This window comes from Halichoeres trimaculatus, unplaced genomic scaffold (assembly GCF_033239565.1).
Source record: "Halichoeres trimaculatus isolate MK-OKI-2021-1 unplaced genomic scaffold, fHalTri1.1 fHalTri1_scaffold_1, whole genome shotgun sequence".
In the NCBI taxonomy this organism is placed as follows: domain Eukaryota; kingdom Metazoa; phylum Chordata; class Actinopteri; order Labriformes; family Labridae; genus Halichoeres; species Halichoeres trimaculatus.
The window spans coordinates 5,386,357-5,413,440 of record NW_027437179.1 but is presented as its reverse complement, the minus strand read 5'-3'; the positions used below and the strand labels follow the sequence as shown (position 1 = coordinate 5,413,440).

The 27,084-nt window shown below is 41.8% G+C and overlaps 1 protein-coding gene across 2 annotated transcripts; it reads right to left on the bottom strand.

The window, feature by feature from the left end:
- Window positions 1–301: 301 nt before the first annotated feature.
- Window positions 302–25,992, bottom strand: sdc4 (syndecan 4). 2 transcript variants are annotated; one of them, XM_074678508.1, is made up of 6 exons: window positions 25,874–25,992; window positions 25,661–25,745; window positions 2,241–2,532; window positions 2,096–2,142; window positions 1,732–1,924; window positions 302–493 (listed from the first exon to the last, which is right to left on the bottom strand). In XM_074678508.1, the coding sequence occupies exons 2-6, from the start codon at window positions 25,712–25,714 to the stop codon at window positions 342–344; spliced, it is 738 nt and encodes a 245-aa protein (XP_074534609.1). In that variant the 5' UTR covers window positions 25,715–25,745; window positions 25,874–25,992; the 3' UTR covers window positions 302–341. The 2 variants fall into 2 exon arrangements, with proteins under 2 accessions (XP_074534609.1, XP_074534620.1); XM_074678519.1 differs by having other exon boundaries at window positions 2,241–2,529; window positions 25,661–25,989.
- Between the last annotated feature and the right edge of the window lie 1,092 nt (window positions 25,993–27,084).

The following is a 27,084-nucleotide window of genomic DNA, read 5'->3' as shown; positions in this document are numbered from 1 at the left end:
AAACACAAGAAAATAAAAAATGTCTGCTGTGTGCCGCAGCAGAAATCGTCCAATCCTGTCGCTCCTTTGAACTCGAGTGAGAGACAAGCAGACAAACAAAGCCTCTGATTGGTTAAGAGAGCACCAATAACATGAGCAGGAATCAGGGAGGCGGAGTCAGTCAATAGATTGTTGTCAGGGTCCGATTCTCTCTCTCTCCGCTGAAGAAACTCGAGGAGGAGGAGGAGGAGGTATGATGATGAAGATGAGGCACTGATTGGGTTTTTAAGGGGTGAGGTGTGTGTGTTTGTGTGTTTGAGTGTGTGTGTATGTGTGTGTGTGTGTCTGAGGGGGGGCTGAGTTTATGCGTAGATCTCTGTGGTCGGGGCTTTCTTGTAGATGGGTTTCTTGCCCAGGTCGTAGCTGCCCTCGTCCTTCTTCTTCATGCGGTAGATGAGGAGGAGAATGAGGAGGACAGCGAACATCAGGCCGACGGCGCCGCCTGCGATCAGAGCTGGAGGAGACAGAGAAGAACCGAGGTCAGACTTTAGAGTTTGAAAATGAAAAGAATAACAGTTATCGACCAAAGTTCAGTTCGATTCGTCTTAGTACGGCAAACATTTTGTGGTTTTTCCTTTGACTAAAACCAGGACAGGTCCCCAAATTACCGACCTGTACCGTCCCACTTTTTGGTACCCTTCTTTTGAGGCCAGACAAACTGATCTGACCCCAGGTGAAGCTAGAAATACTGCGGGCCGTTGATTGGTTGACAGAATCATCCCCTCCTGTGCAACAAAACAGGATCAGGTTGAACTATACTGATCCAATCCAGACCGCTTGATGGAAACAGGGCTCTAATGTCCTGAATTCACGACAGAGCGATCATCTCATGGCGTTTCAAAGATCGAAAACTAGACCAACACTGAACATTAAAAAATTATGATAACTGATACTGTATTTTTTTCTGATATTGTATTTTTTCTGCCTAGTTTTTGTAAAGTATCTTTTCATTTTTTAAAATAAAAAAAATTGAAACATAAAAATAATTTTCAAAAAACAACTTTTCATTGATTCCTTTGATGTTTGAGTTTCGTAAAGATTTTGAAAAATTGAAAAAAGAGGGAAAATTCTGAGAAAACAGTTCTGAATTTTGTCTTTGTTCTTAAAAAACCTTTTATTTATTCATTTTTTTTCTTAGGATCCTGACCCTTAAGATTTTTTTCTTAGGAAAATATGATAAGAGAACTCTCTCTTTCTCAGAACATTTTTTGTTTTAGTTAGGATTGAAAAAAAGATTTTTTTTTGCTTTTCACCTGGCCTCACTTCCACAGAAAAATGTTTGAGTAGCCTTTATCTTGTTTTGCTGTTTAGTGGCTTGATGAGTGGGTTCAGTATTTCATCAAAGCTGAAAGAAGAGGTCAGCACTAAAGAGATAACTCAATAAAAAAGCAAAGGTTAGAATTCAGAGAAAGAAGTACAAATTTCAAGTGTTTTAATTTCATCCAAAATGAAGTTTGTTTTCTTGAAATTCTGATCTTCTCATTGATTTCTTGAATTTCTGTTTTCTTTTACTTCATCCTTGAGGAAGAAATGTTGCAGAGGCTGATTTATTCCTCTTTAGAAAACTTTACAGCTCCTCTTGCGTTAATATGATGTTTTAATGATTCAGGACCAACGTGTTTGAACTCTGACTGTTTTTGTCCTTTGAGTGAGACGTTTCCTGACCCTTTCTGTTACAGAGGGTTCACCGACCTGCGAGGACCTCCGTCTTGTTGAAGATGCTGTCTTCGCTGGCGTGGGCCATGAGGACGTTGGATGGGTGCTCCTCGCCGCCCTGGTTCCTCAGCAGTGGGATCTCGTTGCTGTTCTGGACGATCTCCACCTCGTTGACAGTTGGCCTCACGGGGCGCTCCACGTCAGGGATCTTGTTGTCGATCACATTTGGCTGAGGAAGAAGAAGAAGAAGAAGAAGGAGGATTTCAGTGAGTGCAGACTTAAAGATTCTTTTAAAGTGAAAACTGACGAAAAACCGGAGTGATGGATCAGATGTGATTTGGTTTAAGAGTTTGTTGCTCTGCTTTAATAAATTAAAACCTCAGACTGAAGCGTTTCTCACCTTGGCTGACGTCTTGGTCTCTCTCTGAGGGGACACTGTTGTCGTTGCTGTGAACAAACGAACATTTTTCAGTTTAATCTTTAAATAAAATCAGAGAAAACAAAGTTTCATCTGTTTTAAAACATGAAGAGTTTCAAAGACTGACCTCCATCTCCAGATCCTGAGAACTCTTCATCGTAGTCGTCCTCGTCGTCCTCGTCATCCTCTTTGTAGTAGTCGTACTCGCTCACGCCGTCATCGTAATTATCAGGGGCGAGCTCATCGTGGTAGTCGCTGTCGTAAAGCTCATCATCCGTGTCCTCGTCGTCGTCCGTGAAGCCAAAGTCTGAGCCGTTGGGGGAGTCTCCTGACGCCTCCACCTCAAGGCGGTGCGATGTGGACATGGCGGCGGTCTGTGTGGTCTTCATGGGCATCCATGTCTCCGTCTCCCGCACCTGCTGGGACACCAGAGACAGAGCGGGGTCAGAGGGATGCAGAATTACATCAAAAACTGTAACAGGAGACAAAAAGGAGCCAGGTCTATAAGAATCCAGACTCCAGTTGTCATCAGACTCCACCATGGGACACCAGATAACAGCCCACTGCTCCACTTAATGGTCAGTGGGACCAGTACGACAACCAGTCATCACCAGCAGCTCCAGCTCGTCTCTGACCTGCAGCTAAGTCTGAAGAAACAACCATTAACGTGAGTGGAGACTTCCTGCAGCGTCAAACCTGCACTTTACCACTCAAAGACTCCGATTCAGAGTCCGCGCTGATTTCTGGTTTGACTTTCAGAATAAATAACGGCTGCAAACTCCTGGTTTCTGCAGAAATCAGTCGATGGAGCAAACTGAGACCGAGCTCCTGGTGTAACGACTGTTTAAACCTGCAGGCGGACAAACTGAGTCACCGTGTTTAGTGGATTAAATAATCACACATCCACGTGTCGCCCTGCAGCTGAGACCACAGAGAAGATAACTCTCAAACTGCCGTTCGTGCCTTTTAATGCCAGAAAATAAAAACTGAACTCAACACTTCTCTGCATAAACAGGAAGGAACTGCTCAAACTTAGCAGCTAATGCTGCTAAATCAGACTCAGAGTAACCACTGTGCCATGTTTCAGATAATTCATCAATCCTACAAAAAAAAAAAAAACATTCAAGAGATGATCTCAGTGAGGTTCATTTTTGAGTTAGCTTTGCTAATCACTGTTTATATTAAAGCTCCTGTGCGGAGATTTTAGCTTCAACTTAAACAGACTGAAATTAGCATCATCACCTCCAAACGACCTTCACAGGCAAATGACACAACAACGAAACAACCACAACAACAACTGACGACTTCTTTGTCGTCATTTAAAAAAACCCGTCCCAGCTGTGGGGGGTAGGAGTCAGACCACATGGAGCGGGCGACACATTTAGCATTTTAACAACAACAACAACAACATGATGGGATTGTTATTACTGAAAAAAAATTACAAGCTACGAATATTCATGTAACTTGAATCAGTCAAGAAGAGAGGGAGGATTATTTTGTTTACAGTGTGCGTCTGAGTCGACACAAATAGAAAAAAAAAAATCCTCGCAGGAGCTTTAATGTTCATGTAAAACCATGAGCTCAACTTTTGAAACTTTTCACCAGCACATTTTATACTTTTAGGTGGAATTAGGCAAAGGCAAAGAAACACGTCAGATTAAAGAGATTAAAAAACATTTCAAACAGTGTTTACAGATTAAAGAACTCCACAAGTTTTAGGATGTTTTCAACCTTTTTTTCGCATAAAGATTTTTTTTTATCATTTTGTTCAGAAAATTCAAAGCAAATAATTAAGCTTTATGTGAATAGCCACCTTTACTGATTTATTTAACTTTTGAAGTTGAGGTTAAAATAGTTCAAAGATGAAAAAAAGCTAAAAATATATATATATATATATATATATATATATATATATATATATATATATATATATATATATATATATATATATATATATATATATATAAAAGACAGAGACACTAATGTAAAAAATAGTCAAAAAACAAAAAGAACAAATACACTCAAAAGAAAAAAAAATCTATCAGAGTTTTAATGAAGGGTTTCTCAGATAGATTTAGTGAATTTAAAGATGTCAGAGTGTGTTTGATGATGTCTGAAGATTAATGAAAGAAACAGAAGACACAGATTAGAGCAGAGACTGGAACCACTGAGAGGCTCAACACAATGAAGACACAGCCCCATCCCTTAATCACATTAACACTGAGATTCATTGACCATTTGCTGGGTAAGCAGCGTGAATGGGATTAACACACACACACACACACACACACACACCTCAATCAGCCTAATTGTCACACACACACACAGAGTTAATCAGCATTAGTGTGGACCAGGAGGTAAAACAAGGCGAGAAAAGCTCAAAGTAAAACTCATCAAAAGCTTCGGAGTCTTTCATCCTCAATGAAATTTTAGAAAAAATAAAAAACATTGTGTTCCTGTCAGTTATTCCCTGAATAATCCGTGTTTACTGCCAAGACTGAAAATTAACAATTCTTTTTCACAGTTCAACAGATGTTTTTCTTTGAAGATATGCGAGTTTATGCACAACACAATCAATGATCAAGACAGGAGGGAAGAAAATGAGTGAAGTGTAGCAAATTTGCAAATAACAAAGAAAAAATAGAAACCTGAGAAAAGGAAAAACATGGGAAAAAAACAAAGGAAAAAAAACTAGCAAAAAGATAAAATAAAAGAAAAACCTGAAAAACTCAAAGGAAAAAAAAAAATTCAAACCAAAGCAGCAGAAATAACCAGCTGTCAGAGGAAAACTCTAGATCAGCTGATTTCTTTACACTGACTGAAATAATGAAATAATCAGCATCTCCAGCCTCAGCCCTTCATAATAAAACACAAACATTAACCAGAGCAGACTGATAACGGGATCAAACACGTGCACGGAAACTGAACAGAGCGATGGCGAACACGCTGATCTTTGTGTTTGGTCTGGGCGCAGAGCAGACCGTGGGGGGAATAAACTTTTTATTTGGGCCTCAATGAAGCCGTCCATTAAGAGAGAACAAAAGCTGACCACAAATCACACTGGAAACATGCCCGGGCATCCCACAGCACCCCCCTGCCTCCCCCGGCCTCCCTCTCCAGCAGAGAGACGGCGCTCTGTTGACATCATGAGTTCTCATAATGACTTCCATCTGAGTCTCATAAGGAGTCTTAATTTGAAGGGTTAGCTGGTGGTTAAGCCTGCCGGGGCCTCCCCGCATTATGTGTGTGTTCTCAAATACTTGGCATAGTAACGATGTGTGTGTTTGAAGGTAATCCCTCTCTGCCTCTTCCTTTGAGAGTATCCACTCTGAGCACAGAGGAGGAGGAGGGGGTTCATGGACACGCCAGCTTCAAACAGGGCGGCCATTTCTTTCAAAGTGGAACAGAGTGGGCTGATCAGGACTGGAGCCAAACCAGATCAGCATCCTGTCCTAGTGAAGTTAAAGTCTGCAGTCTTATTACTGGGCCTTTAACAAACTGTTTAAACTGTCACTTTCAGCCAGAGCTGCTGGTCATCAAACAGTTAGCTCAACAGGCTAGCTGTTCACCTCTGCTTCAACTGATCCAAAGGTTTCACTGCTATGCTACAGGAAAAGGTTAGAGACGTTACATCCTTACTGTGTGATGACCATTTCCTCTGTTCAAACACAGGAGTTTATCACTTCAACAATGTGTCTTAAATCTGGTACTTCCACTTGTTTTTCACAACCGTTCAAAGCTCTTCTTCTGTTTTTCATTCACTAAAACAGTCATCCATAGCCAAGGTAACAACCACTGGTAGAGAAGTGTCCGGTATTCAATACTCAACAGTTTTTATTGACAGTTTTCTGTACTGTCAGCGGAGACTACAGTGGCCAGTAGGTGTCAGCCAATTTCGCAAAAGTCACACCACAACGGAAGTACAGTGACAACGGAAGCTAAGAGGACAGTGAAATTTAGTCTATGATTGTTTTCTTTGTTACCTTCAGCTATGACTAATATAGCGCTAATGGTAACGTTATTGTTCATAAAGCTAAATAAAGAAGTATAAGTACCATTAAGGATTTTACACGGGGGGGACCCCTACGAAGCTTTTTTTATCATTCGGGATGTGGCTTTTGTAAATCGTTTGTCACCCACAAGCCACCGTAGTGAACACACTTCTGTGCTGAAAGCAGTAAGGCTGAGTCCAAAGGTACGCCATTGAAGACACAGCCAAAGTGTTAATCCACCATCTTGGCTTCCTATCATCAAGTAAACATCAATTAAAAATTGTAAAACACAGAGTCCCCACATTCAACTAACCATTTCTTCTACCCTTAAAGAAATGTCGTTCCAAATGTTAGTTTAGCAGTTTTGGCTAGGCAAGTGTAATATTGTATTAACCACTTTTAGCTAGTGGTACAAAACGCCACTTTAAACTCACACATCTAAATGTTACATTTAACATTTCCAGCTGTTGAAATTGTTGTGTCGTTAACTTCAAGCCGACTGTTTCATAAGCTTTCGTCAGCACTTTTTAAAATGCTAAATATGCCACTTTCTAGCGCCACTTCCTGGACTTGATACTGGCCACTTTCAAAGCTTTATACTCCCCACTCTGATCTAGTTGTTTCAAATCTTTACGAACACATTTATGGTTAACTTTTCAAACCGTTCATTCACTTTGGTTGGCGAGCTCTATCATTTTAAAATGATAAAAAGTTAACCCATCCTACAGGTTTAATAGTCTTTTCATGGACTCTGAATGTGAGGGTTTGTGTTCATGCTAACGTCAGGATGTGCTGCCTCATTTGCCCATGAGAACTTTGTGGGGTTTAGACCCAAAGATAAAAAAAAAAACGTTTCTGTTTCATTTATCAGACACATTTGAGCATTTCTAAATCACATCAAGGTTCCAGTCTTTTCTGAGAACGCCACATTCTTCTTGTGTAACCGTGGAGACCATAGGAGGAACTCCCAGGATACAAGTACCCCCTGACCACTGCTCCATTATGTCCTCATTTAAACCCTACAAGGACACAGGGGCGCTGTGATCCTGTGTGTGTGTGTGTGTGTGTGTGTGTGTGTGTGTGAGTGTGTGTGTGTACCTAATCCTAAGCCTTAAAATGGTGACTACTGGCTCTTCATTTCCTCGCTGCCATTCAGACGGGAGTCGACTGCTGCTACCAGCTAAAGCGTGCTGGAACAAGCCCGCTGAGTCACTTTATGGGAATCACACTCATTCAGATGATAATACGGATTTAACTGAGTCAGACGTATTCCATTAAGTCTGCCAGCATGAGTCAGATCCATCCAGACACGTAATGTTTTATATCTTTGCCTCAGACGTGTTTGACTCTGCTGTTTGAGGTTTAAAGGCAGCGAGGGCGAGTGCCTGGAGGGACCGAGCGTTAAAAGATGTGAAATGATCTGCCAGTTCAGAACAGGGAGGGAGTTTTGTAGTTTCTCCTGGAGTTCAGATAAAACAGTTTTCAGCAGCTGTAAGAAGTTCTTGCTCAGTCAGGCTCAGAAACAGAAACTTCGTTTTCGAGTGCTCAGCACTTTGAAAAGCTGATTTCTGTGCACCCTGGAGAGTCAACAAACTGCTTCCTCCCGCCTGCCCCTGACCTTTAACCCCCCTGTGGTGAAATGTGGACATGCATCAGCGTCCTGAGGAGACGTGCGAGAAGACACTTCACCATTTGCTGCTGCTGCTGAAACAACAGCTCTCTGTGTCTCACACAGGCTCACACAGGCCTGTCCCAACACGCTGCTTTATTCAGCACAACAGACCAGGAACATAAAGATCAAAAACTGTAGATTTTTTTTTTTTTCTAAAGATGGCAGCGGTGGAGTTTGCTATCAGATTTGGGGATATTCCATCTTTACTATGTTATCCCAGGAGGCAAATCCAGGATGGGACTCAGGCCAAGTCCCAGTCTGCCTGGACAAAAACAAGCTCAGTCTAAGAATGTGTTATGAGACGGCACGGAAAGAAAAACAGAGCAGAGGGTGAAACAGAAAGATAAAAATGTTGGCCTAACAGTCTGAAAAAATGAGTGTTTGCATTATTTTGACCTCATGTTGCATTAAAAGAGCAGAACAGAGAGCAGGGAACAGCCTGAACTGGAGTTATGTAACTCAGTCTACATGGAAACGAGCGTTCACATGCTGCTCCTACAATGACTGAACCACGGCCTCTGTTAGTCCGTGCACCAGGATCCATTCAGTCCTGGCTGCCTGCTCCCACTGTATTGGACTCAGATGTCAATAAACTCTTTGAAATACACAGTAATTTTAGGGAGACTGCGATGTTAAATAAAAAAGTGATACTAGAGCTGGAAGTGAAAAAACTTCAGGATACATGATGAACAAAAATAAACTGTATGCAGTTTGACACAATGCTCGTCAAGATAAAGGGAGTCAGGCTCAGCTTGTCCCATAACATGATTCAATAAGCACTACTCAATATATGCCATACACATCATAATATGATGACATAATAAGATTTCATTTCCATCAATGCCTTTATTAAATCTGCTTAACCATCTGATTCTCTTTCGATTCCCTTATCAATCAAAGAAGCTTTCACTAAATTAAGTTTATAAGTGGATAAATATGTAATTGGTCACTGGGTGTGGATATCTCTGGATATAAACATAAAGAATTAAGTAAAATTGACATGTCATGTGATGTTGATGCACTGTTTTTATGTAATTACCCGAAAGACGCCATCTGGTGTCTCAAAGTGTTTATAGCAATCGTTTGAGTTGTTTGGAACCTTGCTGTAGTTATGGAGCCAGCATGAAACTTTTCTTTCATTTGCCTGTTAGTGATTTGACATTTGGAGTTTTCTGTATTTGTTTTTACAAACAGTAACTGTGATATGTTTCTGTGATAAAAGCTGAAATTCTTATCTGGAGCTACCGTTACACCAATGTATGCCAACTGCTAGCAAATTAATGCAATTTCCCATATACATAAGCATCAAGCTAGCACTATTTTGCTTATATTGTTTTTGGCAAGTAAGGAGATTTTTACCATGTTGAATGAATTGAATAGGAGTCTCATGTGGGAAACGTTATCTGACTGCTAAGCTAAGATAGCTGCAGCAGACTAGTCGACATCAAGTCCGGCAGCTCTGAAACAGTGTAAAGAATCGACAAGAGAATCGTTAAGCATAAGGCTAATGATATTGGTGGATTGAAACATTTCTTATTCATTCTCAACAGGAACTGGTATGACACAAAATGAGCCATTGCAAAACATATCTTTGCAAAGAAACCATCTATGAAATAAGAAAAACAACTGAAGGCTGAAAAAATGCCAAGGTCAAACTTATTGTTTAATAAAGAGGAAATTGTAGGTGTGATAGATACAAAGGATTGTTTTCACATCCATTTGTTGTTTCTTTTTCCACATTTTCTGGGTTGAAAAAGCAGTTTGTTCCTCATTTCTTGAATTACTATAAGATGAAGTTGCACAGCTCAAATTTATGGTATCAAGACATTACCCAAGAAACACGACACCACAATGCTCAAGAGTGTCAATATTTCATGGTTTCATTCCCAGATATGTCACAGACCAACCCAAGAGACCATGAATCTAAACGGACTGACAGCGGCCTCACACAGAGCTCTCTGTGGTTCAGAAAGGAGGCCACAAAGTGCTGACAAACACCAGAGAAAACAACAAATAAAATGCTTACTACACGCTGACAAAGTGGAGCTGACATCTTACTGACACTCTAGATATGTAAAGCGAAGATGCTTTTATGTTTTCAGGATGATTGGATCTGAAACTCGTGACCTTAAGTTGGTCGACGCAGTTATTCGTCAACTACTGATTGGTCAACATTCAGTCATCCAAGGTCTCATAATTCATTCTGAATGTTTAGAAGTCAGACGAGGATAACAGCCAAACCAAAACATTTCCAACCATCCAAACAGACTGAACAGAGCCCAGTCTGGGAATAATATTTTGTTTTCCAGAAGTGACAAACGCAGTTTAATCTGTACTGTACCAAAACATCCAGCAACAATGACAATATTCATCAGACATCTCTGCAGCTCTGAGCACTGTTTTTAATCCTGAACCCACACTGTGATTTCTGCTCCGTAAACACTCACTATCCACTCAGATGACCTTTCATTCAGGACTCCGGGTCCACCACGAGGATTCAGCCAAACAAAGATTCCCCTTGTTTAATAAAAGCCTCTTAATTGCAGAGCTTGTTTGGCCGCGTTCAGTCAAAGCAAAAAAGAACCGCAAGGCGAGCATGTGATGCCGACATCATCACATCTGACACAACAAAACGAAAAACAGGTCTTAGTCAACAGATTAGAGAGACCACAGGGGTGGAATTCAAACAAAGCTGGCTCCAGATACACCAAATATCAAACTTAAAGAGTCAAAACTTACAATATTTATCATCTGTTTCTGATTATTGTGTAACCAACGCAGGCCAAAAGCCCACCACGGCTCTGAAAACCCAAAGAAGTGTCCTTGAATGTCTTTAAATGTGATGCTAAACTGAAAATCTCTGGTTTTAGCTTCAGTTTTGTAAAAAAGATTCAACAGCAGAGTGTTTGGTTTCAAGACTTCAGTCAGTGAGGAACAAATAAATGCTCAAATATTGAACCAAGGTCTGAAAAATGAAAGGTTTTGGGTTCTGGTTGGCTTAAACCGTCTTATGTGGCTTTGGCCAATCAGAGGGAGGGGTTTTGGGGAGCAGGAGCCTTAAAGAGACAGCAGCGAAAATTAAAGTGTTTCAGACAGAGGCTAAAGTGAGTAACATGGGTTTTCATGTAAAGCTACTACAGGGGCACTAGAGGGACAAAAAAAGACTTAAAAAAAAAAAGCACAGTACCCCCTCTTTAACGTACAGGATTTATGTCTAAAGCTGTAGTTCATTTTGTGTCCACCAGGAGTTCATGCTACATTTGGAAACCTTGATAAGAGCTCATAAAAGTGGATGATGGATTTTTGATGTCTGGGCTTTTTGTCCCATGTTTATCCTGCCCAGCTTGGCATGGAGGTCCTAAAAACTTCCCCGTCCCCCCTGATTGTCCACATTCACTGAAAAGCAGTCTGTCAAGACACCCGCCACCCAGTCTTGGGGTCTGTCCCTTCCATTGACGCCAAACAATGCCGGTGGACTCCTCAAGAGCATATCAATGACCAAGGTAACCGGGGCTAAGCCTGTGGCAGCCTCCCTTCATTAAAGTGGGGAAACAATCCCTCCATCTGCCGACGCAGAGCGAGGCATCTGCTCCATTCACACGGCGGCGTGGAGGAGGTACGCGCTCTGAAAGAGACAGAAAAGAAACACCAGCACGCAGGAATGTGCTTCCGTATTCTTTGTGATGTCCAACGTCTCTTGACCTCTACGGGAGAAGACATTTTTGTTGTTTTCCTCGCTCTTTGAGTGGTTTCAGCTGCTCTTAGAAACAAACCACCCGTTTCATTTAAGTCTCCTTAACTCTCCTCCTTCCTCCACATTTTTCTCTCCCTCCATTTCCAATCCTGTTTTTCCACTCCCCTCCCTCTCCGGCTGCTGGGTGATACTTGAACCAGCAGGATTTGCACCACGTATTGTGCTGCCTGATCCTCTTGTAAGATGCACTTCTGACCCCTGATGTAACCCTACACACACACACACACACACACACACACACACACACACACACACACACACACACACACACACACACACACACACACACACACACACACACACACACACACACACACACACACACACACACACACACACACACACACACACACACACACACTCTTTAGGAGAGTTTATGGTATCCAAAGGGCCACATGAGGAGGGATCTGTACTGAGGTTATTGCTGTGTTGAAATGAGTACGCTGATCTGGTTCTGTTTCTCCATATGATCCTTTTCGAGGCCTGAAACCGGCTCAGTGTTTCAGTTTTTCGCCTCTTTGTCCTCAGAGAAACACACTGAACGCCGAGCTCGCTCAAACTCAAACACACACGACCACCTTTGCACTTTTGCTATGACAGCCAAGCTCTAGATTCCTCCTTCCTACGCCCGCTCTATCTATAGCTGGATTTCCACCTACCAGCCCCGTGTGAGACTCAGGGGGAACATATCACACACACACACGCACACACACCTCAGCTTTGCTGTCAGTTACAGACACCAGGTGGAGTTAAAACAAACTACAAACTCTTTAATCAGTTTACTCAAGTTCAGTTGTGATTTTTCAAACTTTTACTTGAGTTATGACAAACTATAAATAGACCGAGTCAGAAAATGTAATGGCAGCTCAGCTCGCAGCCCCCAAAGCTCCAAGCACGAGCTTTAAAAAGAGAATCTGAAAGCTGGACCAACTACACTTCTGATTTCTAAACATGGTTGATCAATTTGAGGGGGATTGGATCTAGAACAACACAACAGCAGCTCAGCTCGCAGTCTTTTAACTGTCAGACACAGAGTCTGTTTTTGTTAGGAGACCTGTAGTGAATGATAAAACACTGAGAGACTCTAACCTAAAAGAAAATAACAACTGGCAGCTCAGCCTGCAGCCCTTCCTGAGATCATCAGTGAGAGCTGCACCAAAAGACTTGAGTGTTAAAAACACTGTCAGACTACAAAACTAAGACCTGGAACCAGCTACCAGCAGCTCAGCTTGCAGCCTCTTCTGACATTAAGGGTCCCTGCTGGGGAAACCCTGGATGCTTTTGTTTGAGACATCTCCGCTCATTGAAAAGTCCAAAATCAGAGTAAAGGATTGTAAATGGGAAAGCAGCAGCTCAGCTCTCAGCCCCCTGGCATTACACTAGAGATAACATTTACTGACTGTTGATTAAAAACATTCAGACAATTCACACTTTACAGGTGAGTTATGTTCCTAAATTCAGCTAAAAGATTGTCAATGGTAAGATTAAAGGAAAAGTTTCCCCTGAATGCTTTGAGCAGCTCAGCTCACAGCTCCTCCTGTCATGTATTGAAAACACAACTTACTGATTTTAGACAGCAGGTGTTTGTGTTTCTGGCATCTGGAGACCTCTGATGATTAATCAACTTCTATAAGAGAATCAAAAGATCAAATCTCAGACCCTGCTGAAGGACTTCAATAAGAAAAAGTGTTTGTAGTGGGCAAACACTGGCATCACAAGCTTGATGTTGAATTTCTGGACCCTCTTAAGGCCCAGCCCTGAAACTAGTCCACACCCTCCTCCTCACAAACATGACCACGGCTCACAGCAGCATTTTCCACTTGATCTGATAATGTCCTAAACATCTTGTTTTCCGGTTATTAGCGATAAGACAGAGTCTGTTCAGAGCAGCCGGCCGTGCTGCTGATTCAATCTCCTCTGATAGGCCTAATTGAGTTCTGATGAGCGTCTCACAGAGGGAGGGCTTCCAAGTTTTATCGTAACAACCTTTATTGGACACTTCCTCCTGCCTCCAGGATGGGATGATTTGGAATAAGATCCGCAGATGCTCTTTACTTTTCCTTATTCGTCCATGTCTCTGATGCCTGCCCCTCAGGCGAGCAGATCGCTGCCTCACATCAAAGACATCAGTCGAATGTCACCGCTGAGGAGTTGTTATCAGCCGCAGATCGGCTCGAGGCAGGAAATAAAAGGAGGGCAGAAAACAGGAAGTAATCAGACAAATTGACTCAGAAAGAGCTCCACTCAGAATCCAAAGCAGACTTTTTAAAACTCTGAAGAGTTTCATGGAAATAACTGTTCATTCATCGTGGATCACAAAGACGGTGATTCATCCAAAGATAGGACGCTTCCTTTAAATCTGTATCCCTCACAGATGTGAAGCCAGCTCATAATAAGTCTGGTGTGGCGTTAAACTGAGCTTTTGTTGCTCTGATCAGTGTTTACTGTACTTCATACAAAGAGACGTTATAAAACAACCAGAGCAGGTCTCATGTTCAGTTTAACTACAGCTCAGGCCGTTCCCTTTGAAAGTGACTAACTCTGCGCTAATGTTTAATCACAGCGGATAAAGAGACTCTTTATGTTTGTGGTTAATCTTCAACATTAACGCTTGAACCAGCCTGACTCACGACACGGGATGGGTCACGTTATGAATAACACGAAGAAGCTCGGTGAAATGTTCTGGTGCTGATGAGTCTGCAGAGGCGGTGAACTTCAGACCCTATATGATGACTGATGGAAGACTGAAACCCAAACAGAACGATAGGCGGTCAAAAATAAACCTGCGACAAGGAGAGATTCACTGATTCATGTCATTTACTCACACCTGAGATGTAAGGGTCGGTTGACTCCAAACCTGGCAGGACGTTCAACCAGCTGCTCAGCTTTCAGCCCTTCCAGACATCGTGTAAGAAATGTTTAATCTACTGGTTAAGGACGTTGGCATGTCAGTAGGAAGTTTGTCCACTGGGAAAGACTAAAGCTATGTCCATATGTAGCTGGATATCAGGGAAACTGCTCATACTTTTAAACATTTAAGCCTGTCATCCACACGAAACCGCAGTTTTACCTCACCAAAAATGATATTTTCTGAAAAATATAGCCACAGGGAAGATTTTGGAAAACTCCAGTTTCATGGATTCGTGTAGGTGCCGAGAAACTGAATCTGTGGTTATCAAACATCACAACTCTCATGCCTGACAAAAGCAGCCACGTGTGACGTTGGCATGCTTTGAGTCACACTTATCGGCTGATTTTGCCTTTTGTTTTTGAATAAAATACTGGCTGCACTTGTCTTAAACTCTCAAACTTCAGACATGAAACTACCTCTCAGCAGCTCAGCTCCAATCCATCCTGACTCCGTAGGATCTGGTTGAAGAAATCCCAAATTTGTAAACTTGAAACACTTAATCTTTACCTGTAATCTGCAAAAAGTCAAAAGAAAATTAGATATTGGAAATTACCTTGAAAGAAATCTAATCAAGCAGTTTTAGGGTTCATAGGAACGTAACAAGCGCTAAAACAAGACTCATTAAACTTTCCACACCCACACAAGAATCTGTTCTCCTGTGGACTGGACCCACCTGAGGAACACACCACACCGTCAGCCCCATATCATCAGTAATATCTGTGCAACTGTCGGAGCATAAGAGAAAAACACTTTGCCGTGACCTCATAAGACACTAAAATCTGAGTGTTAGAAACGTCTTTATCTGAGGGAGGAGTGCTGGCATTTCACTCTCTGCAGGAAAGCAGAATGTTTCCTCAGATGTCAAACAAACCCTTAAAAACAGAGATAAACACAGATTAGCATGCTGCAGTGTGTGACAGGATGTATGCGGCCCAGGAATGTGTGTGTCTGATAAGTGGTTACACAGCCCGTCACCACATTCCTCTTGTTTAGACTCAGACATGAGCTGCAAGTGCACGGACGCAGTATCTAAGAGTCTGGACCAAAACCAGAACCCAAGGAGTCTTATTTCTGATTTAGTGGATATTTACCAATTATCAGCAGTCCTGACCACAGCACGAACCTTTGTTTTTAATAGACTGATTTAAAGAAGTCAGGACGGCAAAGATTGAAATTCTCTGAGGCCAACGTCTGCAGGGGCCGGTTCAAACAGGATGAGGAAGCTTCAAGAAATGATGTGAAATCCCAAAGCAACCAACGCTGAAGTGCCAAAAACTGCAGTTCCATGAGTGGCCACTCGAGGCCGGCTGAAAAAGCACCACAAACATTCAAACAGCTGATCCTCCTGGGTCCTTTTTAAGATACCCACCCTGGAGTCTGGGAACTATGGAAGCCCATTTCTGACAAAAAAATAATACAATACCAAAAAAAAAAAAAATCAAAATTATGCATATTGATTACATGGCTGGGCAAGGTGCCACGACAACGCAAGCAGGAGCACATAAATCTCATAATTTCAACTTTTTATCACATAAATATGATTTTATTATCTCATTATTGTGTTTTTTTTTATCTCACAATTATGACTTTGTATCTCAATTATGATTTTTTATCTCATAATTATAATAACTATCTCATAAGTTTGATCTCTTTTTTTTTATTTTCTTTTTTCACTGGCAGAAACGGGCTTCCATAGGAAACAGCAGCTTGAACCACGCTCCAAAGAAAAACTAACCTGATCCAGTCCACGGAGCTACACCGGGCTAACGTGGATCTGAACCCTGGATCCAGCCTCTGCTGTGTCAGTGCTGCCCACATGGTAACAAACCGAGCGCCTGGTGTTCTGCTGCACAGAGGTAGACCCCACACATACACACACTAATACAGCGACACACAGCACACACACCACATCAAAGAGGAAGTCTTCTGTTGAGACATATTCGTCTGAATCAGGGGAAACCCTCAGACCAACAAAACCCCCGCTGCGGTTTCTCTTCGCCTGTTTTTACTGTACATGAAACGTCCTGGAGGAATCAGGTCACACGGCTGTTGTTTTCTGGAAAGATGTTTCAGATAAAACATGAAGGGACTTCTTTAAAATGTGCTTCTTCTTTCTATGAAACAGCTGCAAAAATCACCTTCAAAAAATTCCCAACAGAACAGAAACTGGTTTCTGTTTCAGTAAACAAGATGTTTGGAGCTCAAGTTACTCTGAAAGGTCCTTTAAGGTTTCAACAACTGTTGGAATTTTAGATTTTTCTTCATGCAACTGAGTTTTTTTTTCCAGAAGTTTCCATTATTAGCATCACTTAAGACCAATCGATGACTCATATTTAAATTTGCTGTAAAAGGAATGCCTCGGTGTGTCTCAGAGTTGCAGGTTTTGAGAAACTAATGATCCAAAATGTGTTTTTAAATCATAATGAAGGAAGAAAAAAAGCCAGATGTTTACGTCTAAAATCAAAAAGTTTGGATATTCAGCTTCAGTCTGCAAACAGAGATGAGCACAGGAGTTAAAGTTGAATAAACTCCTGAACTTTTGTTCTGTTTGGAGCTGTTATTTAATGCGATAACGTCCTCCCACAGCATCAGTCAGACTCCTGATACGCTGCACGTATTATATCACCACACCAGCAGCATCGAGCTTTGATTTCTGGGTTATCTGGGAGTTACCTCGCCTGAGGGCAGGGCACGTTTGATGAGCAGGTCCCAGGTTCCCTCCCTCACGTTTTACAGTCAAATACAGCCGCCCCAGCAGGGGAGGGGCTGGGGTTAGCTTAGCGCTGATAGCCGCTAACCGTCTGGCTTCAGGCCTGGAACAACCATCTGTCAGAGCGCGACAGCGGAGGCTGCACATCAAACGGCCTCCCTGCAGCCTCGCTCACACATTCCCCGATGGAAACACAGCCCGGATCAGATTCCATGTTTGGGACGGGGCCCTCTGTAATTTCACTGGTCACCACAAAGCCACAACACATTTTCTTTTCAGGGTCGAGGAGGAGGAGGAGGAGGAAGCTGCTGTGTGAGGCTGCATGTTTCTCAGGCTGATGTGCTGCTCGGGACATTTTGTCTCAGAGTTTTTACAAAAAGAGTTAAATAGAAAACTTTTTCACTCTCACAGGCGTGTTTAAGGCTAGTGTAATAACACTGAAAAGGCTGAATGTGTTGCTTTCACTTTCATGAACTAATGAACGAATATTTTGATAAGCCACAGCTGTAAACAAACCATCTCCGCCTGTTATCTTTAAACCAGAGTCCGGCTGGTTTATGAGGAGTTCAGAGGTTGGTTCACACAGGTGAGACTGAAAACTTGTCTGCAGAGCAGCAAACATCGTAAACTATTCTGAAGAATTGCTTCATGATGTGGTGTTTTGCAGAGTGCGCACATTTTGTGTGGTCTGATCTGGTTTATTTGTTTACAAAGAGACGTTCCTGCGATGCTTTGCATAATTCTCCTTCTTTCTCTCTGCAGTTTGGTGCAAAATCTGTTTATCTGGAGCCCAGATCAAAATGCTACGACACCCCGGCTCTGTGATTCCAGTAAAGTCAGATCAGCGTGGGATTTGGAGATGATGTTTTTATTTATCACAGGGAGGGGAAAACCCGTGAAGCTGGTGAATTTTGAGCTGTAAATGGAGTAAGTTAGGGATATAACAATGCATCGCACGACAGTTAAAAATCAATACAAATATGTGACGATTTAAAGCAACAGAGATAAAACAAAATAAATCCTGATGCCCTATTTAAGGAGCCGAGAGCTGTTTTTCCTTAAAGATGGAAACCTGAGATTGTTTATTTGAAGAGATTTGTTTTTTTGTTTTTTTTAATGAATTTTCTTATTTTGATGTGAGAATTGATTTAAAAGTCATTTTTTATTCTGTTTTTTATTCAAGATAAAATATAATTTCACTTAAACTTTCAAGAAAAGGACAAACTTTCTTTTGCACTGTTTAATCTTACTCAGAGAATTAAAAAGGGAGTATCTTTAATTTATTCAAAATAAACAAAAATATATTTTGCAGCTTTTATACATTTTGATATGTATGTGTGTGTGTTTAAATTTCGCATTCACTGCAGGGTTTGTGTTTAGCAGTTGCAAAAATAATTAGAATCTTTTTCAGTCATATTTTGTCTTAAAGCTCATTCTGTTCAAAATTGTGAGAAATGACTTTGGTGACCCAGTATCGTATTAAATTACATTAAGTTGGGAGTTGAGTGTATTGTTACATCCCTACAGTAAGGGCCACTTCCAGTTATCATTCTCACCTCTTCCCCTCAGTCCTCTGTTTTAGGGGCCAAGGGGAAGGTGTAAAAAAAAAGAAGTCTCCTAGAAACAAGACTCCACTCAATTCCTGCTACGCCATCACCCCAGAGGCTCACTGGCTGTTGTAGGCACAGCGACTGTTTATTCTCTTCCAAACCAAACACATTTTTACAAACTGATGATAAACTGATGATAAACTGATGATAAACTGATGTCAGATTAGAGTGACAAACTCACACTCACACTCAAACAGACACCACCGTGATGCACCGCATCACATGAGCAACAAAACAGCTAAGCTATGAAAGGCTAACATTAAGCTAACATTACTGTATTCTGAAGCTATATGATGCACCTTCTGAATAGGGATGGGTACCGAATTAGTTACTTTTAAAAGTACCGACCGAATTCTGTCAAAAGTACCGGGTACCAGTTCACGTAGAATCAAAAGGTACCATGTTTAGGTACCTAAATGCATCCTTGTGACTATGAAGGAGTGGAAGAGTAGGTGATTTTCCATGCTGGACATGAACACAGCATTTCAAGGTTATATATTGAAGAAAAGATATGTTAAATTGAATAAAATATATATTTTATTAAATAACAAATTGATATTTTTTACCACATAAACACAAAAAAGTACCAAAAATTGGTACTGATTTCCAGGTACCGGGTATCAGTACCGTATCGTTTCAAATGTGAAAGGTACCCATACTTCTAAATACCGTAACGTTAGCTTAGCATAGCTTGTGTAGCAGTTACAGCTCCTGAATGCAGCTTATCTGTTCATTCACTGTCCATTGCTGCCCACCACAGCAAAGTCCGTCCACTGTGAACCCCTAAACCTGGTCTGACATTGGTGTAGCTATTATTAGCTATGGCTCGAGCTATAGCTCAAGTAGATCGTTATAACGGGCGATTTCAAAATAAAACCAACAATTCAAAACATGGCTAATATTAACATGAAGTAGCAAAGGATTGGATAGCTGAAAAAAAATGGATAACATGGGAAATTTGTCAAGTGAGGTCTTGGTTTGTCTTTGCTTTAAGGACTGTGTAGCTTTTCCCCTTGATCTTACAGAGAACTGAGAAACCCCTTCAGTAAAACACGCATAAAACCAAGGGCTAAGGTATAGAAATGTCTTTCTCGAGATCAGTCTCTCTCTAGATCAACTCTAGCTGCTCTCTTGCTGTGAAAAGTTACATCCTGTTTCACTGGAAGTGTCTCCAGAAAAAGGAAACAAGACAAAAGTGTGTAATCTAAGCAGGAGAGGAGGAGGAGGAGAAGGAGGAGGAGGTGTCACGGCCGACTCCTGCCCTGAATGCATTCATATAGTTCCCGTCAGCAGTGCCAGAGTATGTAGCGGTCGGACCGGGTGGAGGGAGAGGAGGGGGATCAGATTCTGTCCTCCATCACAGGCAGGAAGGACAAAACCCTCCTCTCTCCGTGCCAACATTCCTCAGCCCAAAGGGATTTTATAGACCAGCGGACAGCAATGCAGGAACCATTATTACATCCTAGTGATACTATTTATCATGCTGCCTCCTCCCCTCCCTCCTGCACTCTGTTCTTTTCACCACGCAGGCTTTCAGAGCACCCCGTCATGCAAGAGGGACAAAAAAAACTTCCTAAAAAAGAGAAAAAAACTGCCTCATTCTGGTGCAAATCATCAGGGGTTCAATGCAAAACCGGTCACATTCCTACAACATATAACAAATGGACTCTTTCCCCAGGCTCCAAAGGCAACAAGCTGAGGTTTGGTGGAGCAACATGGATTAACTCCGGGGGGAAAAGAGGATTTCTACCCTGATTAACCGCTGCAGTCAGCGTCAGGAGCACATTTGGTAAATTGAGGTGGTTTGGCTCGGATTATTACAGCGAGAAACCGCGAAAACTTCTGACTTTAGTCCAGTTTAGAAAACTCAATCAGCCTCTTGTTTAGCTCGAGATGTGCTTCAGCTTTTATACAACACAGAGGAAGCACGCTGGTTTCACCCAGGGGCAGAAAATGCTGAGGTTGATGGAAATAAAGCGTGAAGAACAAGTTTGTTTAGCGCAGGACAAACTGATAAGAGGCAGGAAAAAAAAACTTCCCAGATTGAAAGTTATGAGTCCTGGATCACCTCCATTGATGGAAACATTCCTATCATGCCTGCAGCTCTTAAAAAAACGTCTTTAGCATTCAGAACGTGCTCTTTTGTCGGGTGAAGGAACATTGTTATCGATTAGCTTGGGAACGCGAAGCCCACATACCAGAAATGACCTCAGTGGGAAGAGAGAAGAAAGAGCTGGAGGGAGGAGGAGGAGCGGAGGATTGTCAGAGCTCGGAGGATAAGTATCCATCAAAGGGAAGGAGGAGGGAGGGAGGTGAGGAGAGAAAAGGAGAAGAGGAGGAAGAGTCACAGAGGGCTGGAGGGGAATGACCACAGATACAGAGAGAGAAGATGCAGAGGCTTTAAGGCCGAGTGACGTCAAAGGTTTGGAAAGTTTGAAAAAGTTTGAAACAGGCCGTACTGGATACAGGGACCGCTCAGGTCAGAGGAGGACGAGCAACTCCCACATTTTTAACATTTGACCCAAAAGTCATAATAAAAACAGTGTTCCACTCCAAATGTGAAAAAAATCCTAAATTTGTGCCACTATTAACCATTTCTCTAACAGTGCACAGGAGTTAGTGGTCTACCAAGGCATTAAAAATGGGCTTTCTGTGTTAAGTGTGTGTCATAACTCTTATGTTTGTGTCAAAAGCTACAGATGTAGCAACGCCAAAGGCTAATCTTAACAACACAAGGCAACTGGCCAAGGCAGCGGTAGATCAGCAACTCCTTCCAGAGTTGAAACAATATGGTACCAATGCCCAATACCTGGCAATTAGTATCAGTACTCAACTGTTCCAATTTTTGGTACTTTTATGTGTTTATATGCTGATAAATCTTCATTTGTTTAATAATAATACAATCTCAAAGCTTTTTAATGTGACATTTATTTCTCAATATATAAATTTGCAGTGTTGTGTTCATGTCCAGTATGGAAAATCACCTATTCTTCCTCTCCCTCATAGTGACAAGGATGTGTTGAGGTATCTAAACATGGTACCTTTTGGTTTTCCATGAATTGGTACTCGGTGCCTACCCCTACCACCAACTCTCTGATCAATTCTGAACTTCAGCCGGAGCTCTCGAGTCCCTTTTTCTGGGCAGTTTAAATTACCCCCTTACTGCACACAGGAGTTAACCTTGCAGAGCAGATGGACCTGCCTGACTAAGTTTCTGAAATCCTGCAGGTCCATCTTGAAAGGCTCCAATGACCAATGATTTCACGCGGATAAATTCTGACCGGCCCAATCAGGGAAGAGAGGGAGCTGTGGGAGCAGACGTGACGTCAGCAGACTTTCGTACTTGTCAGCGTTCCTTTGATTCTTAAATTCACTTTACAAAAATGGCAGCAGTCATCTAACTCCATTATCACAACTGTTTCTTGTGTTCCTGTAGTTGTTAGTCTATTGTTTCTCAGCAGTGGCACACATACTGTGGCTTGATGTGGATTGGTCCGTGGTGGGTGTGTTAATCAGAACGGTCGTCCAATCACCAGCTGCTGATTTTTTTTTAAGGAAAACAAATCGGAAGAGCTGCTACCCAGATGGACTAGTGAAATATATCCATGGCAGATGTATGAAACTGTCCGTATGGCGTGTCAGGTTACACAGGAGTTGCTTGTCTCAAGATGCTCATCACCACTCAGTTAAAATCTTTCTTCAACTGTGTGATTCAAACTTTGAATGCGATTCACATCGTCCATTAAAAACACCTCAAAGCTACAAAAATCCACAAAGTAACTGATCAAGGCAGCAGAAGACCAGCAACTCCTGTGCTCTTAACGTTTGATCTGAAATATGAAAAAAGGTCTGAGACATTCAACAGCAACAGAATTCTCCTTTAAATATAACTCCAATAGTTTTTTGGGGGTTGATGTGTGTGACAAAGAATTGAGCATTTGACACCAACACAAGCTCGACTTCAAGAAAATGTGAAAAAAATTCAGGCCCAGATGTGGGAAAATATATAATTACAAGTAAGACCAAACAGATTTTTATATTTTCACCACACTCAAACTTGCTGGGTTTTTTTTTCTTATTTTGAACGGGAGTTCTTGGTCTACTGCATCATATATTAAATAGTTTGTTGAAGCAAAACAAAAATCAGAAATGATCCTCACAGCCCATCTACAAACCAGGCAGTGGCAGACGAACAACTCCTGTGTCCTGGGATTAAAAAATGGCTGTTTCTGTCTGTGAATGGAGGAACAATCTGAGCCTGTAATCTGATCATTTTGGTCTGATACTGGTGAAACCTGATGAAATGTTTTGTGCCCGTCTTAAAGTGAAGGAAAACCGTCTCAGGTTAACAAACTCTACAGAGCGTGCTCAGTGGGAAAGCTGAAGCTGTAGCCTCACTTGGCTGAGTTAGAGGAAAGGAGTGTCCTTATGAAAAGGCCCCTGGGTCCTATTGAGACCCCTCCGAGTGTGCAAAATCCCCAAGAGGGCCGGTCAAGGTCCCCAGAGGTCACATTCCAGAGGGGAAATCAAAAAAAGCAGCAGAGGAAGAAGAGCGTGGAGAGAAGGGAGCAGCGGGGGGTGACAACACGATGAGGCAGAGTGAGCAAGCAGAAGCTCTGAGGAATGTCAGAGGCTGTAAAGACCAGAGGATCACTGGATCAGGACAGGGACTCAGCACTGGAGAGGAGTCCAGGATCAGAGTCCTGAGTCTCTGGATCATGGAGAATATCTGCACACATGACGGCGAGGTTTCTCTAAACTTCTGCTCGTTCTCACGTCACTTTGAGGCTCCTCTGAGCTTTAACCTCGCAGGGGCGACTGGTAAATCCTGCATGCTCCTGCTGGTCACCCATTAACACCATTTGTAGGGACCAACTGGGCTGACTGGGGGGGCAGGGTGCATGTGTCGGTGTGTGGGTGGCATCCACACAGTCAGCTCTCAAGTATGCACAGAGAGAAAAACACAACAAAACACTGAGAAAACATGAAGCAGAGTGTAAATAACAGCATCCTGGTCGGCTCTGTTGTGACTTAACGTATGACTCAGAGGATAGAAGAGATGTGACCACAGCAATGAAACGAAATGAAGAGTTTCTAGGAAGTTAACACTGGCACGCTCTGTAGATGCTGCTCAAAAATTTTTGCAAACTTTCATGCCAGTTTCACCACATATCGCACAATGTGGTTTGAAAGACGATATTTGGTTCGTGTCTGAAACTTTTACTCACTTTCAATTTGTTAAGTTGCATAAGACTGCAGGGCATCCTCAATCAGTTATATAATAGCCCGATAGCAAGTCAGTTTAAACGTTTTTGGGGAACGCAATGGTGCAGTAACAGCTCAAGAGACCCAAAAAACATCTACTGCTGCCTGTTCATCCACCTAAAAGAATAGAAAATAGTTTTCTTGGTTGCTTAATCCTTCTAAATGGTAACAAAGCTCATGAAAACACCACAAGCAGGAGTAAAAACTCCCAAACAGAGAAATCCTACCATCCAAGTAGCACTTGAATGCAACAGGAATGTATCATAATCAAATCCAGCAGCTGTAAAGTCGTAGTTTTGTAACTGTGGCGTCAATTATTTCACTTGTGATCCAAGAAAAAGGTTTGAAATAAGGTTGTTGACCATGCACAACCTTTATCTGCTTCTTAAAGTAAGATTATAGTCATATTTCTGGTATTTATCCCTTTAACACTCATAGGCTACACATGTGTAGGCTCACTGAGCAGGACTCAGGTCGGAGCATGACGTCCCAGGTGTTTGAATAACAAAAACGCTTCATGAATAGTTAAGGACAGAGCCTGGGTTGGGTAGCAGGAGGTGAAATGTGTCAATAATATACAGAAAAACAGTCGACAGGTGAGCGAAAAGTGGCGGACGGGTTCCTGTGATGTTGATCTTTACAGTGTTTTGAAGCCTTGAGGTACATTAAACAAGATCTTTACATTTGTCTCATTGAGACTCTTGGAGAATGTCAGACAAAATAAAAGGTAGAAATTATTCTAGCAGACTACGTCTACATTTTCATTGTTTTATGTTCCTTAATTTGTCGTACTTTCACAAAGAGGAAGTGTGTCTTGTTTTGTGTTGAATCACTTAAACTTTAAGTTAAAGAAGAGGAGAAGAAAGCCTGAACTTGAGCCAATGAGTACGCACAAAGGTGTTGTTGACACAATGCTTTGAAAGAGTGTTATTTGACTGTTTTTACACCAACTCCTCCAGATGAGGGCTGTTCTCAGAGTATGAATTCTTTTGGCATGCAGTAATCCCTTATTACTCACAACACACACGTTTCAGGTATGTCCCCATATACCCTCAGGTGGATTTAAATGGTGTAAATGCCAGAATAAAACAACTTTAAGGGGCTTTTTGTGGAGCTGAAGGAGTCTAAACCGCCACACTGTGCAAATAAATCAGAGCTGAATTCAATCAGAGTGTGTAGGTTTCCTTTTTCTACTTATTTGTGATGAGAGGAGTTATTTCTGTGAGAAAGCAGCCTGGATGTCTTGATGGCTGCCCATCAGAGACAGGAAAAGTGACTTTTCCAGCTACCCCCACCTGGGCCTCATACGGGATAATGGCAGCGAGCTGTGTGTGAGTTGGGGGAGAGGACACACACGCACACACACACACTAGACGTTATCTGGGAAGCTAGCAGGCTAACAACACTGTGAAGCCGTCAAACAACCCCAAACCACCTCCAAGCGTCGGAAAAAAAGTTAGAGAATGAACATACAGCGGTGAAAACACGTAAATCAGATCATTTAGCAAAGTTTGATGTTAGTGAGTACCGTAATGTTTCTTCAGTCGGCGCAAACAGACAGATCAACAAACATTTTGGCTTCTGAAAACACAGTTTTGACTTTGTGTAAGAAATAATCAATGAAACTACTTACCGACTCTGAGAAAACGGAGGCAGATAAAATCAACAGGAGGCACAGGTTCAGCATGTTGTCCTTACAGGTAAGTTTTTAAAAGAGTCTTGAAATGAAAGTTGCGCTGAGAGTTAGCTTGGCAGATTTGACTACAAATCACAGGTGAGCTTAATTCACAGGTTTCTCTGTCCCGGTATAGTCCAAGAGTTTGTGAAGTAGTGGTCCGCTTTATACCTTCGCTGTGTGTCTGTCGGTCTGTTGTTCTTCTCTCCTCGGTGACTGATCGTTGTACTGAAGCTGCTTCGCTTGGCGTCCTCTATATGATAGACGCGCAAACTCTCCCCCAGCTCTCCACCAATCAGCAGCGGGCTACCTTCTTCATAACTTACGGTAAAGCCCATAATGTGCAACAGGTTGGCCCCGCCCCCCGCTCCAGCTCCCCTCGGGCATGATGTTACCCGTATGTGACGTTTCAAAATAAGAGCATGCGCAACAGCAGCCTTTTCGTTTTCGGCTCTAAACGTCAAACAATTTATGAGTTTTTGGATTACAAAAGGGAGGTTCACGGAATTATGGGTTACATTTAAACGTTAAAAATGTTTTTATTTTACTGTTTTGGAATTTATTTATTTTTGTCATCTAATATTTCCTAAATAAGGCTCCAATGACGAGTTTTTGACAGGTTTTATGACCAAAAATAGCAAAATAGCAATAGCAATCGCTTAATGATTCATAAATATTTACACACATAATTTATATTTATTAGTGAAATTGTCACCTTGCCTCTTCTCACTTCTTACTCTGTTTGTACAAATGTTTTAGTCTATGCAAATTTCTTATTTTTATTTTTGGCTTTGTACATACACATATTACTTCTGTATACCAAGAAAAAAAAGAAAGAAAAAGAAAACGTGAAACAAGGAGAACCTATTTTATTTTATATTATATTGTGCTATACAAAAGATACTAAACTACAGAAAATAGGAGGCCTTGAATTGGCTCACAGGATCAGTGATTAAATGCAGGCTTGATGCTACGGTTTGACTTCATTAACATGATAACAAGCTCATAACGTTTCACTTTACATCAGGTCTCTTACCAAGAAGCTGCAGGGCGTTATCTCACCAACCACAGAGTGTGACCGTCTGTGAGACTTTGATAAACAGTGTAAGTTTTACCACCAGACAAAGAGATAAGCTCAGGTTAAATGCCAGCTTTAAACATCACTGGGGGTTTCTTCTTAATCACATGATTATAAAAATCCAACCTCAGGGAAAGAATTGTTTTCATCCCATTAAGTCTCAGAGGGGTTAAACTGTGAAGGCTGTGGAAAATCTAACTTTAAAGACCAACAGATTCATCCCTGTAGGGAATCCTTCAGTGAAGAGTGAATGGTGTTACCTTTCATTTTCAGCACTCTGTGTCCTGTTTCAGTAAAAAGGGAA

Coding starts and splice junctions, on each gene's coding strand:
- sdc4 (XM_074678508.1), bottom strand. CDS start 25,714: ATGCTGAACCTGTGCCTCCTGTTGATTTTATCTGCCTCCGTTTTCTCA. Junction 1,925..2,095: donor AGACCAAGACGTCAGCCAAG/GTGAGAAACGCT, acceptor CTTCTTCCTCAG/CCAAATGTGATCGACAACAA. Junction 494..1,731: donor CAAGACGGAGGTCCTCGCAG/GTCGGTGAACCC, acceptor TGTCTCCTCCAG/CTCTGATCGCAGGCGGCGCC.